At 36.3% G+C, this 19,459-nt stretch overlaps 1 protein-coding gene across 2 annotated transcripts in view; it reads right to left on the bottom strand.

Moving 5' to 3' along the window:
* The window catches only part of LOC149802985 (cadherin-related family member 1-like), a 53,196-nt gene that overhangs the window by 22,218 nt on the left and 11,519 nt on the right, over positions 1-19,459 (bottom strand). For both annotated transcript variants that reach the window (XM_089952516.1, XM_089952517.1), the window contains exons 2-7: positions 18,330-18,397; positions 17,807-17,896; positions 16,431-16,600; positions 15,821-15,874; positions 14,520-14,609; positions 13,899-14,000 (exon numbers count right to left, since the gene is read on the bottom strand). In XM_089952516.1, the coding sequence (XP_089808642.1) occupies positions 13,899-14,000; positions 14,520-14,609; positions 15,821-15,874; positions 16,431-16,600; positions 17,807-17,896; positions 18,330-18,390 (567 nt within the window). In that variant the 5' untranslated portion in view covers positions 18,391-18,397. The remainder of the gene's footprint in view (positions 1-13,898; positions 14,001-14,519; positions 14,610-15,820; positions 15,875-16,430; positions 16,601-17,806; positions 17,897-18,329; positions 18,398-19,459) is intronic.

Below are 19,459 nucleotides of genomic sequence, written 5' to 3'. Positions count from 1 at the left end.
ACACACACACACACACATATATAAAGAGGGCGACCGATTTTGGGGGTGATGGACCACATTTTAGAATCTGAGAATTTTGTAGCCAAGCGATGTTGATTATTAACTATCCAACTATATTAACTATCCAAGGCCAATCTGAAGCGTGTATGTAAGCATGGTTAGTATTCATAAATGGGGCCGACCAAAAAGATACGCGTTCACCTTAAGAGGGACCCACCTCCACCAAGGCCCCATTACGCAATCTGGACTTTGTCGCAATGCTGATTATTTAATCTGAGACTAGCAAACAGGAATGACTGCGACCATGTTGATTGACTTTTTATATCTTTTGCATGACTTTCTTGGGTAATTATTATGGTTTTTATTCTTGTTGCATGACCCCCCCCCCCATGTCGAATCACTAAGTGCAATCGGAATTTAAGAACTAAATTTTAGAGATTCAGAGGGCTGTCCAGGCTGATTTTCAATTTTGTTAATTTTGTAATCAAGCACACACACCCAATTGAACCCCGGGTTGTATAAGATGAACACCCTTATTTGGGTTCGGAAAGGAGGCCCATGCAAGTACACCTGGGTTAAGTTTCATAGGTTTGCCCATTCAACGATATTTCATCTTGTTTTCAATGCATTGTAGGCACACACACCCCACTATAAGAGATTTTTTACACGCCGACAATATGTCAGTCGCGTGTCCCTGGGATCGAACATGAGATAAGTTATCACAGGTTGATCGAAAGATTTTGCGCACGCACTAACCACTCGGCAACTGTCTCTGTTAAGAATATACGGCTAAAATAATTTACATCAACTATACCAGCGGTGCTTGTTATATAAGTACACTGGCACTTGCAGATCAAAAATTAATAGTATACACACATTTATATAGCACTAAACAGAGAATTTATTTGGTATTTTAAATCAGTCCTGTTCTATCATCGCAACAGGTATTATTTTTTTCCTTAGCCTGTGAAAACATCGTGTTATTACCAGCAGTCAATTTGTCGCATGTAGTTTTTGTGGCTTGACACGTCATCTGGGCAATGTCTAAATTGTGATTCAAATTGGAATTCCGGCAATTCGCTGTAGCTGAAAAAATACGTTGCTGTGCACACTGAAATATGTTATGTTGGCTGACTTGTAAGTAGGTCCAGTATCAGAGATAGTTATTGTGTAATATATGTGAATTTTAGTTTTTGGTTAAGTGGCTTCGAGATAGCTGAGTTATGTATACAGTTTGCTACGTACTGGAAAGCTCCAGGATTAATATCAAAATATTTTCTTGCAGCTGATATTGATGAAAATTCCTTTATTTCTCCGGTTTCCGGATTAATTAATTTAACAGGTCCATGAGTCTCTTTAAATTTACCAGTTTTTCCTCGCTTTTTATTCTCGATCGATGTGATCTTTTGAAGATTTTGATAATTGATAGCGTGGCTTTTTACACGGCTAATTTTCTTGGATACGGCGAATGTCAACCATATTTTCAACGATTACGTCATTGAAATGACAAGTGTCGCAATAAATGGCCTACCAGCTATCTACTTTGATCTGACTGTATTTTCCGAAATCGAATCATTCGAGTTTTCAGCGAGTATTCATCCGGTTGTACCTGCCTGGTTTGGTCGCCATTTCCATGCGACAAATACTATTGTAAATCTCAACGACTGTGCACAAAACATCAAAGTGGCTGGGCTCCAATAGTGCTATTACGATATATGTTGGAGGCCAAGATCCTTACATCGCTGACTGTAGCTTCTGCGATAATTTCGTGCAGGCCGGCGAGGACAGTTTGGTTACCACACGATGATAAAAATAGAAACAGAAACATTATCGGTAAGATCACGTTCTGTGCGTCATCTGATAACAAATGCCACTTTACAATATTAATCATGGATCTGGCAGAACTAGATTTTGTGATCGCAGATACAGCGTTGTTAGCTACTACGATGGTGATTCCTTGCAGTTAACTCATCTGAGATCTTGATGCTCTTTTATTCGTCAATAAACCTATTAACGAGGACTAACCGTGTTTTCAGCGGATGCTTTTAGAGTCTCTACGGATTCTTTTTATATAAGTCGATCGAAAATGGATATTGTGAAACCATGTATCGACGCAGCTCCGCTGTGTACAGACGCAATGCGTCACGACGACGAAGCTGGTCTCGGAGAGACTTGTCGGGATCATTGGAGAATAAAGTGCGAACAAAGACGTAATTATTCTGAATCGGCCGATGTTAAACCAGTCGGCGCCTATTATCGAAAGGATAAATTATCAGAACCATCATCGTCTCCGTCAATGAATAATCCAATCAAGAGATAGCACAGTTTATCTTAATGGTCTTGGTGGTTGTGGTAAAACAACACGTGTAATAAGTTTTTTAATTTTTAATTCAGTGAATCGGCAGCTTGTCTGGAAAGCAGCGATGATACTACGTCCGTCGAAGATCTTGACGGGGATGTCAGCAATCTAGTGATATCATCCGTGACAAACAAGCAAATCCAGTCAGAATATTTTCACGAGGGATGGCATTAAACACAGATGTTATTTACGTTACACAGCGGTACACTAAAATCCAGAAAGTGATCAAAGATAACTGTAATTTTGTGCTTCACTTTAACGGTGTTGACACGGATACGCTGAAAAATATTCATCAGACTTGGTGTCCCGACGATATGGACATAAATAAGTTTAAAAATGGTTTTGCACATGCTCAGAGAACTCTGCATGGATTCATCATAAGAAGTTTACACGATCCAACAACACGTTATTGAATTGGTTTCCATAAAATCTTTTATTAAAGAAAAGCATTCTGTCGTATAATGAACCAGAACAATTTTAACGAGATTATCTCTGAGATTGAGAAATTACAGCAAGATGGTCGCTCGGTTCAACTTGATGTTGAAAAAAACGACGATTTTGAGATGATACAGCAGTTACGTGAGGAGGGCAGATATACACTAGCGGTCGAATATAGATTTATCAAATTACTTCAGCGAGAAATGGAATGTTATTCACGGATTATACGATTAACATGAAATAGCTTAGTTTATTTTACTGGCAAGCGCCATTGAGAAAATACTATCAGAGCAATCTCGACAGAACGAAACTGGTGAGGCTGTAAGTGCGCGTGCAAGACAGCTAAAGAAGCTAGTGCTGGATTCCCGAATCCGCCCAGTTGGAATAGCAACGTCACCTGACCCCCCAAAAATAATTAACAAAAAAAAATATTTGCTTTATTGGTAGTGGGAATGTGCTATTTCTTTAGCTCTTTTTTTGCAGTGGGCTGTTTCAAGGCCTGTCATTCACATACAAACTAATTTTCAATTATTTACTGCTCGTGTCCAATACAATACCGTCTTGGTCTATTAGATGAAAACGTATTCGTGAGAGCGATCGATTATGACATCGTAAATACAGAGGATTAACGGGCACTGATACAATCAAAATAACCCGGCGTGACCTTCGGAGAAAAGCAGCAAAAATACATCCACGCTAGACATGTCCTTGGGATGCTTGTCCAGACGTGATATAACTACCGTCGACTGCGTCACTGACTAGATTTACAAAAATCGTGAACGTGATACTTACTATACCCGGCGATACATGATGACCGACACCTGTTGGATCGTTGTTATGTCGGAGAATATCTAGAAGGCCTCTTATTTTTCCCCATGCCTCAGAGAGTTTTGGAACATATTAGCTAATTATGTAATCGAGACGATCCTGTATTTTATACACATTGAACCTGGGTAGTTTAAACGTGGGCAGTCGGTATTCCCTGATCTTAAAATGATCCAGAAATAACTGTTTGAATGTTACGCGGCTTGCGTTCCTAATATGATCACCTCTGTTAATTACTTTTTCTATCATAGTTTTTCGAAGTTCTGCATCAGATTACACCTGGTTCAGATGTTGAACTGTCTCTGTTATTCTTCGTTTAAGATCATCATTTGTACATTGAAGTTTATACTGCTCAAGCAGCTTTATCAGAATGTCTTGCGTATTTTTAAATTTCTGAGATTTTATTTTGGTAATAACTATTTAAGGAGAAATTAATCGATTCACTTACCGTCCATGTTACATGATCATAAAACATTACCATGTAACTACGGCCACTAACCTCTCCAGAGACGTTTAAGTCAGACACTCCAAGCATACTACTTATGTCATTGTTTGTCAGAACATACCATTTCCAGCTGTATCTATATTCTGCCTTACTTATGAATGCTTGTTTGTCTGTCAAATAATCAGATCGCGCTGGTTGTGCTGGTCCAGTATAAATCTTCGCACGCAGACGCCATCTCAGCATGATTACAATCGACGACTTATAAATTACAACGGCATAATGAGGCGTTGATATTTCAATGGTGCCACTCAGCATTGGCTCATGTACTTTGAAAGCGACCTTTGATTCTTTTCTTGTTATCGATTTGATTCTTCGTTGAAGTTCATCATTGATGTCTTCGATTTGACATGATCCTGTTGGTACGCTGACGGATTTCTAGTACGGGACGGTGTATCCACGCTCATCAAGGTTGGTTTCATGCGTGAATGTCAGAAAATTGTTGACGTTTAAACAACCAAATGATTTTTTCTCATTTGATCAACCATAACAAAGTCGTAATTGTGCTAGTGCGATTTCAAATGACCGATTGGACCCTCCCGGTCCTGTGGGCGCTTTTATCGGAGTTGGAAAACCAGTATCAAATTCGGGCTGCGTTTCTGTTGCTGATATCATTTTGGTAGTCGGTGCTGTTGTGTTAGCGATGATCCGTTCCAGTCTTGTGGTTATTTATGCGGTCATTAATATCTATACGGCGGATTCTAAATGTGGCGTTGGCAACGATGGTGTTGGTATGTTTGCGTTCTTGTGATACCGATAATACATATCCCTAATCTCTGAGAATTGATTGTCCAATATTGCACCGTCGTTTAAACCCATCGACAGTAAGTTATTTCTGTGTGCTCATTTAAGATTTTACCGGCACATGTAGATATTTTTTCGCAATGATATTGAGGATTTCAGCAACGCCGACAAAAGCACCAACACCGATGTCGTTGTTCCAGAGATCAGCGAGGAAAGTTACCAATTGAGGTGTTTGCGCGACGAATTCCAGACACCAACAATACGTCGTTGCGATTAAGTCTTTATCTGCTGGTTCCAGTATGAATGTTTCCTCGGTATTTTGTTTTAACACGACTGACACAGTTCCGGAAAATCTATCTGTGGAATGACGCCACGGATATGTCGTAAATGTCCTAAACTGTGCAGAGCTAAACACGGAGAGCCAGTACACCCCGGTGACCTCATCGGTTCGTTTGATGGAGTTGTTTCGTAGTGACCATGGTGCTGATCCAGATGCTACTGTGTATACTGCGTTTATGAACGGAGTCGTATGAATGACACTAGACACTAGCGGAAATCTTGATTTTTGCGGTACTGTCATTGGGTCGAATGTGAACTTATGAGAGCTTAATGCCAACGACCGTTGGATTTACAAAGAAATCCATTAGGAGTTTATTTATGAGTCTGCGATTATTCGTAAACGCTGTCACGTGATTGCTATATTCAGTTCTTGATATGGCCAATTCTTCATTGATTGTTGTTAACCAGGTCCTTATCGTAACGTCGTTGTTGTTTACGTATTTCTTCGTTGCAGCGTTATTGTCCAATCCTGGTTCTCTCAAGTTAGCGATTCTATTTCCGCTCATGTTGAGTTCACCATTCAATGTATTGCCAGCTTTAACAACACGTCTACTGAAACAACTGTGAATAATTGTGAGTGATACGTTGAGTGTTTGATTGTAGCATCGCCGGTAAATGCCACGAAGTTATTGATGGTTTCACCTGAAACTCGCAGGATAATATCGACCCATTTGATATTATTACTCGTCTTTAGCCGCCATTGTTGATCCGTAAGAAAAATAACCTCATCCGAATCAACCCCGTAGAGACGTAAAAGACCGACAAGTTCATCTCGTGTTGTATACACTGACAGATCAGTGCCACCCGAGACCTTGCTTTTGGACTATCTTTAGTAAATATCTACCATTATAAACTATTAACCTGTTTAAAACGATGTTGGACGGCTATGTCATCTGTTGGTATATTCGTGCATGGCTTTATGTGGCAGCGCTGACCTTAATAACGTTATTGTCCGTGTTGGTAATGTTGAATACCATATTGGTATATCACTGGCTAAACCATATTATTTTAAAAATTCTCTCGACGGTGCCAGTCCGTACAAATCAAAATAAACAACACCTCGCAAATCAATTGCGTATGCGTACCACTCAGTACCTGGACCAGCACGGCCATCAAGATTAATGATATCATTTTCAACAAGATTTAATTTTTCAAGTAACTGATCACGCAAGAAAACACCTCTGAAGCTGCATCGAGTAAAATTGGACACGGGGAGCTTTAACGAAGAGTCTTCGGCAGTCTCAGATTTTGGCCATACTGGTAATCTTAGACTCCGTCCCTTTTTAAGGTCTTTAGACCCTATACTGTTTCCTTTTTCTATACCATACCGGCAGCTGTTCCAACGACACCAGATGCAACTGATTTTTCAACAGCTGGAGCTGCAGAGGCATTGAGCGCTGGTATCGCTGATCTTATTCTTAGTACGATCAAGCCAGTTTCCGATTTCCTGGCGTCATTGTAGTGTTTAAGTTGACGTTTAGTCAGCGATCATTTATTTTGGACCTTGCAACGCCGTTGGTTTCAGAGATAATTTTGCCTCAGAATTCTTCTTTGATGCCGATTTCAGATTTTTAATCGAATCTGGTGTCAAAGTAACCTTGACGGGATTACATTATAATATTACAAAATATCTAATTATATGTTTTCAAATCACATGTTCTCAACGGGCGCATCAATGACTCTCATGTGTCCACTAACACCTTCAAGCAGCATTGTTTTGTCTGACAGAATGACAGCGATTGCTCTGTAACCACCAGATGGTAATCGTGCTACACGAGCTTGGAAGTACATGTTGATGACTGATTGCCTAAACAAATATAGATGTTCAATCGAAAAGTAGTAGATCGGATATAGTGTTGTAAAGTCCTGCTGAGATATTTGCAAACCAGAATTAACGTTCTGATTATCCCCCTTGAATGTCATCAACCGATGATACACACATGCAACATAATTGTTCTCAAAATTCAATAGCACTTCTTTGGATGGTTCTTGATGTCCATTTATTTTCAGAGAAACCGTGAGCGTGTAAAAGACGATTGGGTTTCGTGCTTGTGAATCTACTTGGGAGTTTTACTGAAGCGCTATAAATATGTATCGTGGCGCTGACACTCCCTGTTGTGATGCTACCTGTCATGTAATGAAACCAGCAACGTTACCATGGACACTGTCCGTGGTCATCAGCAACCTCGATAGCGTTGACTGTCCTTCGCTATCCATGAAACAGAGCAGCCGTTGTTCCTCTATGAGCGATGGTGTCATTGTTGACATCCACAGCGAAATCAACGCTTGAACATTTATTATATTATTTGTTAATTAAAATGGCCATTGAGCCAGATCACTTCCCGCTATCAGACTAGTGGTTATTTTTGTTCCATCTCGGCTGTGGTTTGTTTTATGAGAGATGGCCCGCCAGCTAATCCTTTGAACAGCTCATTTGCAGCTTGATTTATTAGTTACTGACACTTGCTGGCATCAATTCGGTGCTGGGCAGTTTTATTGGAATGCTTATAATCTGCTGTGCTTTTCGTCTTACTAATTGCCAGAATCTGTCCCTGATTGCTGAGAATACTTTACCAGCGGCATCATCACCAGTGCAAATACTCTTATCACGTACAACTTTGATGGCTTTTATGCCCAATTGTTTTGCAATCGGAATATCATTTTGGGCTATCATTCTAAATAAACCTTGAATAACACCGCCGGGTCCATCTCTGCAGATCGCCCTATAAACCGGTAAAACTGAAGTTATCACGCTTCATTTTCAGGTCCACGTTGGGTATTGTGTATAATCATGGGGTTTTGTTATCGCAGATCTATTTGATAAATTAATGTTGTGATCGTCGGTAATTTCATCGATCAGTTCCAGATAGACGCTGGTTTCCATGACGCCACCGGTAAATAAACGCTGACAAATATGAGCTGCTTCATTGCTGAGTTCGTGAGAACTGTTTCCGGCTCGTCTTCCACCAGTCAGGATTTCCAGTCGATCAAAATCAGTGAGAATGTTATTTGAACAAAGTTTATATTGAATTACCGGCGAGGGTTTTTTTTACGTCATCAAGTGGTGCGTAGTTCGGCTCTGGTTGTGTTTCCGGCGATCTGCTAGGTCTCATTTGGCGACGTAACCTCTTCTTTCCCATTCTTTATTCAGATCGAATTTCTAGACTTGATTTTTTCTTTCTTCTCTACCTTTTTCAAGTTTACGCTTTATTTCATTATTTACTCTCTTAGTATGCTCATCTACTATAACGGTAAATTTTTAAAAAATTAGCATCATCACCTCTGACCTGATGAGCACTGGAATAAATGCAATATAAATATATACGCCTCGACTTAAATTTTTAATTTGTTCAGGTTTAATATATTTTTCTTTTTTATCCTACCCAAAGGCGACAATATCAAGTATTTGGCTTTTATCCACGATAGCGGCAATACCTTCCTCAGTAAATAATTTTATCACGTCGGTGTACACTTTTGGTTGTAGTGGTAGTTAAACTTCGGGTGGTGGCTGAACTGGTGGCGAAAGGCGCTGAAGAAGGCCAGCAATATCAGTAGATAATGTCTCACGAGTTTTTTGCGTTGCCTCAGTTGCTGCAACATTTTTATGTTGGTTCGCCAATTGGTTTAAATAACTGCTTTGTACCTTTTGTAAATTCCACATGGCGTTGTTGTGGTTGCTGCCTGACAGAATCATGTACTGGAAGATATTTCTTAATTGCATCTAGTCTAGAGCTAATTTAGATGTATAAGAGTCCATAGTTAGCGCAAAATGACTCATTATTATTATTATTATTAAACAATGATTTAATTACATATCACTAAGTCAGCTAGCATGAAAGATTTCAGTGTGCACAGTAATCGGTTATAGTCTTTATTAAGAATATACGGCTGCAAAAATTTCCATGAACTATACCAGCAACGCTGGTTGTATCAGTACATTTACATTTGCAGATAAAAAATTAATAGTATAAACGTATTTATATACCACTAAACAGAGAATTTATTCGGTATTTTAATTGTGAGTCGAATTTGAATTTTGGCAATTTTCTGTAGCTGAATAAATACGTTAGTGGTTAGCGCGTACGGACATTTTTTTTTTATCAGCCTGTGAAAACTTACCTCATGTTCGATCCCAGGAACACGTGACTGAAATATTGTCGGCGTTTAAATAAAAACTATTATAGCGGGTGTGTCTGCCTGCGATGCATTGAAAACAAGATGAAACAAAATTGAAAGCTTCTTGGACAGCCCTCTGAATCTCTAAAATATCATATCGCACTTAGCGAATTCGACGGAGCGGGGGGTGGGTCACGCAACAAGAAAAAATCCCATTACTATTACACAAGAAAGTCATTCAACAGACATTCAACATCAATCAACATGGTCGCATTCATTCCTTTTTGCTAGCCTCAGATTAATAAATCTGCTTTGAGACAGGTAAAATCAACGCTCAAATTGTGCAATGGGGCCTTGATGGAGGAGGGCCCTTCTCAAGGGTCGGCCCCATTCATAAATACTAGCCATGCTTACAAACAAGCCTCTGATCGGCCTTTGGATGGACAATGAGTCAACATTGCTTGGCTAAATAATATACTTTTTATTAGCCTCAGATTCTAAAACAGAGCATTGATTGTGGTCCACTACCACCCAAAGTCGGTCTCCCCTTTTTATGGTCAGCCCCCTTCCTTCTGCTGCTAGTACACATGAGATTGTCCGAATGTATAGAATGAATATTACTTGTCTCGGAACAGAACTCTGTTGACACATAGATCAGCTGAGAAATATTTTACACTGACGGACACGATTTGTGTCTTTTCGACTCTTTTCGACTAAGTATGATTTGAACTATAATAACAATATCACGAATGCCAAATATATGCTGGATTAATATATGATGGTAAATCGCATCAAATGCTACAGATAAGTCAAAGACGGTGTGGACTATACTCTTTCCACTATCCAAAGCTGAGAGGTAATTAACTAAATTCAAGGGAAAGTTTCTCTACTGTTCGAGGACGGTATGCAGCTGTAAATTGCTAAAAAGTCTACTCAAATTCAGATAAAATATAGATTGGGACATACAAACGTTTTCGAAGTTTTTAAAATGAAAGGGAGGTTAGAAAGCAGACGGTGGTTCTAAATTGGTAGGGTCTTGATTTCTTCAACCACGGCTGTACAGAGCAGAGTTGAAAAATGATGGGAATACCCTAGATGAGAGAAAATTATTAATATCATCGGCTCGTGAAGGCAATATCGAATCTGAACACTCAAGCAACAGTGATGTCTCAATCAGATCAAGTTCACATGACTTTGGGAGACTCTTCTTTAGAAGTGTATGTAAACAATCGCTAATGATAGGCTCAAATGCTGTTAAAGGGTGCTTTTCAAATTTGTATCACAACTGTGCGGTGACAAGGACTCGCTTGCAATTGTGATGTCAAGTTAATCTCTAATGGGTTTTTACTGTCCCGGAAGAACCTGTAAACAGGTAGTGAAGTTTGTTTTGTGACATTCGACTTGGCGGCTTCATTGATTTGTTTATGAATATGAAGGCTGGATGAAAGCTAAAGCCTTTTAGCCTTACGGCATTCTCTTTCAGCAGCGCAAGGCTGGTCCGTAACTCTGTTATGCCATGGACAATACTACTGAATGGATGCCCTTGCATTTGGTTGCTAGGCATGATTGTCAAGCAATGAAACAAGCTCTTATCAAGTCGTTCATCTAAAGTACGTAACACAGTTGTTTTTAAATTTGCTTGGATATCATGAATTAATTCGGTTCTTTTTATCATACGGAGCTTTTCTTAGTAGTAAACAACGATGAAGGATTATAGACTGATATGTCGAAATGGCATATGACGCAGATGCTAACCGATGTAAGTTTGTATGACACCAATGGTGGAGGTATGTACAACAACAATGGCGGTTGTAGCAGTGGGGTAAGACGACTGAGAAAAATCTAATAATTTTAAAAACAGACAATGAAATACATTTCAGAGTAACAATGAATGCATGATGAACACAGTAACGTAGATAAAGATAGTCAACAAACACATATACCATGAAAAACAGCAAAAGCCTCGAGATCAGCTGCTGCAGTCCTGTTAGGTAATGGCAGATATTTTCCTTCTCAACATTTGACAAAAGCAACATTAAAACACTTGGCTCTTTCATGTGCTTCAGATTTCAACTGGGGAAATATAGCTGGATCTGTTTGACGACATTCTGTAAGGTTAACATTTTTTAAATGCCAATCAAAGTCCATATTTTAGTCCTTCCTATACTACTTCGCGTATTTAAGGTGTTAGCCAATGGATCTCTGCTAAAATGTTATAGCAAATAATTTACTTAACGTAGCGAAATTTACAAGACGCATGCATTACATGCCAAGCATTAGAACTTATTTGCATCATCAACTAAACACTCAGATCAAAATCATAATATCTGAATCACTTGTGTTAGTCCGATATTTGTGTATTTTTGTGTTTGATTATATTGCTGGGTAATATTTTTTCGGCTCAAAAATAAAACAAATGTTAACTCAATGAAGCTCAGCTAGATGGTAAATCAGCTTTTGACAATAATAAAACAGTAATTGCTGTTGACGACGGATTCCGTAGATTATTTATATGACACAATATACATCCTTATAATGTTTTCATTCAAATGAAAAGTTTATCCAGTGTGTATAACTGGCTTCAATACAGTTTAGTAACTGCATATTTTTATTTCGCAAGTTTATCAATTTTAAGTAAAGATTTGTATTATTGCCAAATTAATTAGACTGTAATCTAGGTAGCCATAACGAATCATGCTGTACATATCTAATCCTTACACTCAAAACATCTCACATTCTCATCGTTTTTTATCATTGTCTGATCTTGTACTCATGCATTAACACACTGGTGCATTTCCTTGTGTCCAAATACAGTACCAAATGTAATCCGGGCATTAGAAATTTCGATGAAATGGAGTTTGTTTTAATAATTGTGATAGTTATTGTAAGTTACTTATGTGGGATATTATTTGTGTGGGGATAGTTACGTACGTGGCCTTTTATTATATAATGCCACCGTCACAGTTTTTCTGTCTGTTTCAATTTCAAAAGCACTCGTTTGAATGAATTATTACAGGGTGTAAGCATATTGCTATTGTATTCTCACTTTCAAACATGAACGACAGAGCTCAGTTTTAATGGTTTCACACCCAAAATTATTCCGAATAAAGCTATTTAAAGCTGTCTCTTCATGAAAGAAAATCTCATAGGCCTATAGAACAATACAAAAACCCCGTTGCTCTGTATCAGTAATTACGACATGCTTTTGTCATCAGAGTGGTAAATTAGTGTAGGTATTGGTGCCGTTTAATTTGACCGAAACCCACAATTTTCATAGCACTTAATCTTACAAACATCAATTTAGTATCTAGTTTAGTGTCTATAAAAGATAATTTCCTTTTGCTGCACACAAATAAATATAACCAGTATTCAAAGAGAAACACACACACACACACACACACACGCATATATCACACAGACGGTACACTTTATATATTAAGTGTGCAATTTATTATTTATGATATGTCAGCATGTTAACATATCGCTTTATGGGAATTTGATTAATCCAAATAACCACATTAAATTCTTATTCTTAAATTCATTAAAATCTTATTACTGCTTGGCTGCGAACATGAGAATTTTCCTTGGCCCTGCTTCTAGAACATTTTTTTAAGTATTACTATAAACAATTTGGCAGCCACAGTTCCAATCGATTGCCTAAGAGGCACTGAGAGAAAAGTCACGTCTATTTAGAATATGGCCAATTTACTCCACTCGGTGTATGAGATAGACCGCTGGTGTGTGTGTGTGTGTGTGTGTGTGTGTGTGTGTGTGTGTGTGAAACCTGATATTGACACCTACTGCTTTGACGAGTATAATTTAATTGTTTACGTAAAGGCGTAAATGAACGCCATAATTCATATATTTTGTAAACGATGTCGACAGATGTCGGTCTCCCAATTGACAGACATTTATCTAACCACGGCATATTTTCAAATCAAATAATTCAAATATCCTGTCAAAACACATTAACTGTGGAATTACTACACTCAGCAAGGCATTTCATGTAGGTTTAGTACAACTTTTGTATTCAATAAAATCGCTTCACATAAATTTTCAGCATCTGAAGTGCTACTTCTGCCTTATCCCTAGCTGTATATATGTGTGTCGTCCGTCGAGGCGCTATAAATCGAAATATTGTAAATATTTTCAACGAAATCCATGTATATGGCAGGTCTAAGCTAACCCGAGTGAAGTATTTGACATCACACAGGGTTTACATCGGACTTCCAGTGTTAAAAAGTGATGCTTGTGTCAAATGCTCTATTGATTTTGAGGAACAGTTGCTCCTTGAATAATGATTTGTGCAAACAAATCTACTTTCAAATTAAATTGGTGATAGAACTTTAACTTGTGTCTGGAACAATTTTAACGTGCAACAATTGGAAAGTGTGTCATCGGAGCTTGAATAAACTAAATCATTTCTTGTTTTTACTCTCAAAATTATTTCCATTAAAATAAACACTATGTGATAACAGAATATCGAAATGGGCAAGGATTTAATATTAAATTTATTCAACCAGGTTTTAAAACAGTACACATTTGAGACACTACCACTACTGACTACTATCTTACCTCCATGTAATAGAAGACAACGGCATAGTAACCATTGTCCTTGTCAGTGGCGTGTATTTCTGAGTAGACAGACAATGGTGCATTAATTCTATTCATGTTATTCTGAAAATAAGCATTAAAGATTAAGTTTGGGTTCCATTCGCCAAGAATAGTTAGATCGTTATACAAGCACACAATAAGAATGACACTCTAATGTATGTGATTAAAAATGCAAACAAAATGCTTATTTCCTGAATTTTAAAAAGTACATTACTTTTTTCAAAGACATATAAAAAACAGTGCATTTATATAATTATATGCATTTGGTTAGACTGGAAGAGTTAAAGTCAATACCAACACTTTTCAATACATTATTCTTATGTTCTGTTTGTATCCCTCTGTCATCCATAAGTACCATGCCACTGCATATTTTGTTTTTATGTGTTGTGTGCTTAAAGCCATGAATACCATGTGTATGGATATTGTGCTACGAATGTTCTAATATATACCCTTGCAATACGTGCCAAGTAAATAGAAATTGCCACAATAATTAATAAAACTTCAAAGTATTCAGTATAATACATAATGTTTTTATTATAATTTACTGACCTTGTCGACTGATTATTAAATCTAAATTTTTACCTCATGTATATCAAAGGTATATGAAGGCTTGTCAAAATGAGGGGATTCGTCACAAACATCCAAAATGTACAGACGAACGTATTTAGCAGCCTGTGAATAAAACAAGATAAATATCAAAGAAGTAGTATGACAGATTCTTCAAATTCTGTGAATGATGCATCCTTTAAACAATGTGTATTCTTCGATTGCGTATTTATTTAAAATGAAATATTAAAGATTTCAATCGCACATTTTAGAATTTATATCAATTGAAAATATAACTTGTATTTTGCCAATGATTGTATGCAACTCATAAGTTAGATACTAATGATTATCAATTAAAAGTGTACTTAAAACTTTAAATGCAATTTTAACTGACTTGATTCATCAACAAACGTACTTATGTATGTATGTATGTATGTATGTATGTAGGAAGGTAGGTAGGTAGGTAATGATCAACCTACCATAAAAATTCAGGAATGGGCCTTTGCAATTACATTATTTTATCAAGTATATTCCTGTGCTTCACTCTTCTGTATTTTAATAGCATTGCTGTAAATGGGTTTTTCGATATATTGTTTTATATTTTGTTTTCTTTACTATCGCTACTCGTTGGTTCCATCTAATAAATGAAAACTAATAATGACGTATGTAAATTTGATGATGAAATCGAAGCTTTTTTGTGTGCAAAATGTTCTCTTCCTTAATCGTATATACCCAATATTTTATAAAATTACTTCAATTCCTAAGGAATAATTCCAGAATCGTTTTGCAAAAGTGTGAACATTCTATAACGTCGGGGATAATTGGAATTCCACCTTTATAATCGTAATCAGTAACTATAAACAATTGTAACTGATTACTTATTTTATATGTATTCACAAATAATTATAATCATTCTTTCTTCAATAAAGGAAATAATAGAGATAATGGTAATTTAATAAATTACATTAAGGATGCCGAGTAATCAAGGTTTCTTTCTTATTTTTTTTATTTTATTTCTTTTTCATGAATATGCTTACAACTTTAATTGGATTTAAATTCTTTATTAAAAATTGAATGATAAAGAGCCATGTATTTCAATCCTGAGGATTGTTTAAGTTTTTAGTTTGTCTTGTACATTTGGCTTCTATTGCCTTGTGTTTTTCAGCATATATTAAATTTCTTAATGGCATACCGTATATTCATAATAATAAAGTTACAGTCCATATATTTACGCCTAAAACGAAACTATAGCTGTTAATCGCAATTGTAAATTATAGATCAAAGGTGCCATGAGTGTAAAACAAGTCTCTTGATGCTGATATTTCTGTAACAACTACCGTGTTTCCTCGGGCGTCGGTAAGGTAAAATTTCAGCTCTATTCCACCCTCATTCTGGAAGCAAACATTTATGTATGTCACTGGATGTAAACTATGAAGCATCATGTAACAGTTACATTTGAAAATATTTCATCAGTGCCGTGTGAATTCAATTGCAAGTCATTTCAAAGGTGACTGAAACACGCAGGATTTTCGCAGTTAACCTATTATTCTAAATTTCTCCAATTCAATTTGCTTCTGTCCTTGCATGAAGTTCTCTTTTATATTTAAAACGGATAAATGTGTCAACGATACTTTCCATACTTAGACAATAAGTTTTTCCAGATGAACGCAGAAAGTGTGTTAGTTTCAAAATAAACAAGAAAGAACAGGCTTTAACTTCACCAAAAACTTCAACAGTTACGTTAAAATTTAAAATCATTGGTTTGGTAACTTTTATGTTAGACTTCAAATTTAACTGTATCCAAGAAAACTGCTTTAGTCACGATTTAAGGTGAAGTCTGACCTATTTTGTTTCGGTGATATTTAGACCAAGCTAATATAAATTAGGAATTAGTATAAATGCTCACACATGGACACTGCCAAAATTTTACATCGGACAAGCACTTACCGATTCTCTGTCTAGTTCATTCTTCAAAGTTATGTTTGCCATTGCCGGGTTCATTTTATTCAGCTGAATGATATTGACATAAAATGCTGTCACTGAATCGTTCGTGACAATAGTCATCTGGTTCAGCGGATCAACACTATCACTTGCTCTCAGTAGAAACAAGAATGTACCTGGTAATGTGAAGATCAAATTTCAGTCAGTTTATTTAAAAATAGACCAATATAAATTACATCTTGAATAAAATTATTCCTTACCGAGACTTTTCCAACAACAGCAACTACCCTTCACTACACTACATCAGCATCATTGGAGCAAACTCTGTGCTTAATGATTAAGACTTAAAGACATCTTATGTGCTCGATTTATTTACCTTACAAATCAGAATATGTCATTCCAAATACCGTTTAAAACCTTATCACCCATGAGCGGAAACTATCAGAATCAGAATTAGATTCCCTTTTTTAAATGATCAAGATATGCGTCTAGTCTAAAAACAAACAACTGTGTAGTAATTGTGAAGAAAAGGAGAAATGCAAGCATACAGCATATTGTTATAGACTTATGTCAAGATTTTTTTCCCTATCGAAAGCGAACCGTAAAGAATCACATAGCCATCTTCGTGTTCTTTTATACTTTATTTGTTTTATATCTCTATGCAGCGAAAGTGCAGATTTTACAATTGTATTTAGAACCGAAAAACATATTGAAGGTGCTTGCAGAAATATATATCGTCTAATCCTGAGATTTTTGTACCATAGGCATTATATAAAAGACTGTACAATGGACATAATGAAACAAAGCAATACTGATCAGGATTTTTTTTATATTATCACAAACACATTTCAACATCACATTGTGAAGTCCTTAAATTCGTGTATAATCAATGACCCTGTCCAACCATCTCCATTCTTTGCTTTCCCTAAGCAATATTGTGATCAAATTGTCTGGTATTTTGTTGCAAAGCTTAAGGCATCTAAATTATTACATTATTTTCAGTAGTAAAATCATTTATATTGTAAATATTCATCTCTTACTATGTTTGCCCTCACTATGGCAATTGAACTGAATAATTACAGATAAGAACAAAATAGACAAATCAAAATAAATCACGCCAGCTAAAGAATGCACTGCGTGTCTTGCAGAACACATTTGTGGGCCATGTGCCTATTTTTCGCACGCTTTTGTGCATTTCAGTTCTACTTAGGTACAAATATCGTAGAACGTGTATTTGGGCAACCGATGATTCATAATAACTTTAGATAGATGTAAACTCAATACTGATCTAAACGTGTCATGAAAAATACTCAGAGAGATTAAACTTAAGAAAACTAGGCATTTACATATAAAACGAATTTCATTTTATGTGGCAGGTTTACCTATTGGTGTGCTTTTGTTTTCCGGAAACTGGGCAAATCGCGGTTCAGAATCAAACAGCGGAGATGCTACGCAGCCATGTAAGAGCAAACCTGTAAAACACGAAAATGATAGCTCGTCTTGAAGTAACATTTTGATACATTTAGGTGAGGGAAATAAATTGCAAGTATGTAATGTATAAATTGTAATAAACCATCCCCATTTAAAACACATTGTGATAGGTATAACAAAAATCTTTGCCTATTTATAACAGCAGGATGACGAAGAGAAGGAGAAGACCTGGTGGTCTTAAGAGCGTTCGCATTTATAAGGGTGCGGTTTATAATCTGAAGGATTCATAAGATTGTCTACGTTCCTTAAATTGTGATCGTAGTCAAATATCTTGGAAACCAAGTATTTTGACAATCTCAAATGTCATTAAAACAATAGCATGTTTTTTATAATACAAGACAAAGACGACTTGTGGATCGCTGATCTCTTGCTAGATCTATACTACTGAATTAAATGGGTAATCATCGTACAAACCTGTAATTCCGATGACCAACATATATACCAAAATTATACTTTTCCGTTCATCTGTGTCCATTTTTCAGCTGTAGAATAAAAACATGAGAATACGACGTTAGACATAAAATATACACATAATTAGAGATAAACAACTTCTATTAAGATACGCATTATTAATATACTAGTGTATCCTACAATTTTGTATGATTAGAAAATGAAAATGCAATCCATGTTAACGCGTCATGATATACATTATCAGATTTCAATATTTGGTTTAACGATATATTGACAAAGCTTATCAGATTTCGGATAGGACACCGATAACCTTTTTTCTTCTTGATTTCAAATATGTTCCACTGATGCTTCAATTTCTAATTTAGCATGATCAAATTTAGATATCTTATCTACTTAAAATACATATTTGTATTAGCAAAATAAACAGAAAGAAAACATTGCACTCATTTGCCTTTTTTCAAGCAATGGTATTATATTACCTATCAAAATTTAAACTAACTTTTGAAATTCTTCCATTCTGTGAGTTTTACTTGTCGAAGAGTCCGCTTGGCTTGATTGTAATGATACATACATCAATTTATTTATTGTACATATTCCATCTATATTTAATAGTTGATGGTATTTTAATAAATATATATCCGACTTTTGTATTAAATCAGGGTCTAGTTGGCTTCACCCTTTGGCTTAAATATAGATTGCTGACGATGTTAATAATAACTTGACAATATTTCATCCCAAGCTCGATCCTGAAGTAAAGAAAATACAACTCCTTGCTTAGCATTTTGCAGTTCATTTCTATTTTTCTAGTATTATCTTAACTCCTTGGTTGACGCTATATCTTGGAGGAATATTATATCGCAAGACCTGAATTTAACGTTACAGTAATTGAAATATTGAAATTCTACCTTATCAGTTTCAACCTATAGTTACTGTACAGTTTGTAAACATACTGAACAAAGTTTATAGCTTATCATTTGGAAGTAGTGAAATATAAACTAGAAAGAGCATATACAGCTTGGATTCGACAAAACGAAAGTAAAAAAGTAAAGAAAAGCGATATATGCATTGACTGATGTATAGATAAACCAATTTTATATCGTGCCTATAATATCTGTTCCTGGTGGTTTCTAATT

This window comes from Sinohyriopsis cumingii, chromosome 3, assembly GCF_028554795.1.
Source record: "Sinohyriopsis cumingii isolate HCF-2022 chromosome 3, ASM2855479v2, whole genome shotgun sequence".
Classification (NCBI taxonomy): Eukaryota; Metazoa; Mollusca; class Bivalvia; order Unionida; family Unionidae; genus Sinohyriopsis; species Sinohyriopsis cumingii.
Note: the sequence above shows the minus strand (reverse complement) of the source record. Positions and strands in the feature narration are given on the sequence as shown.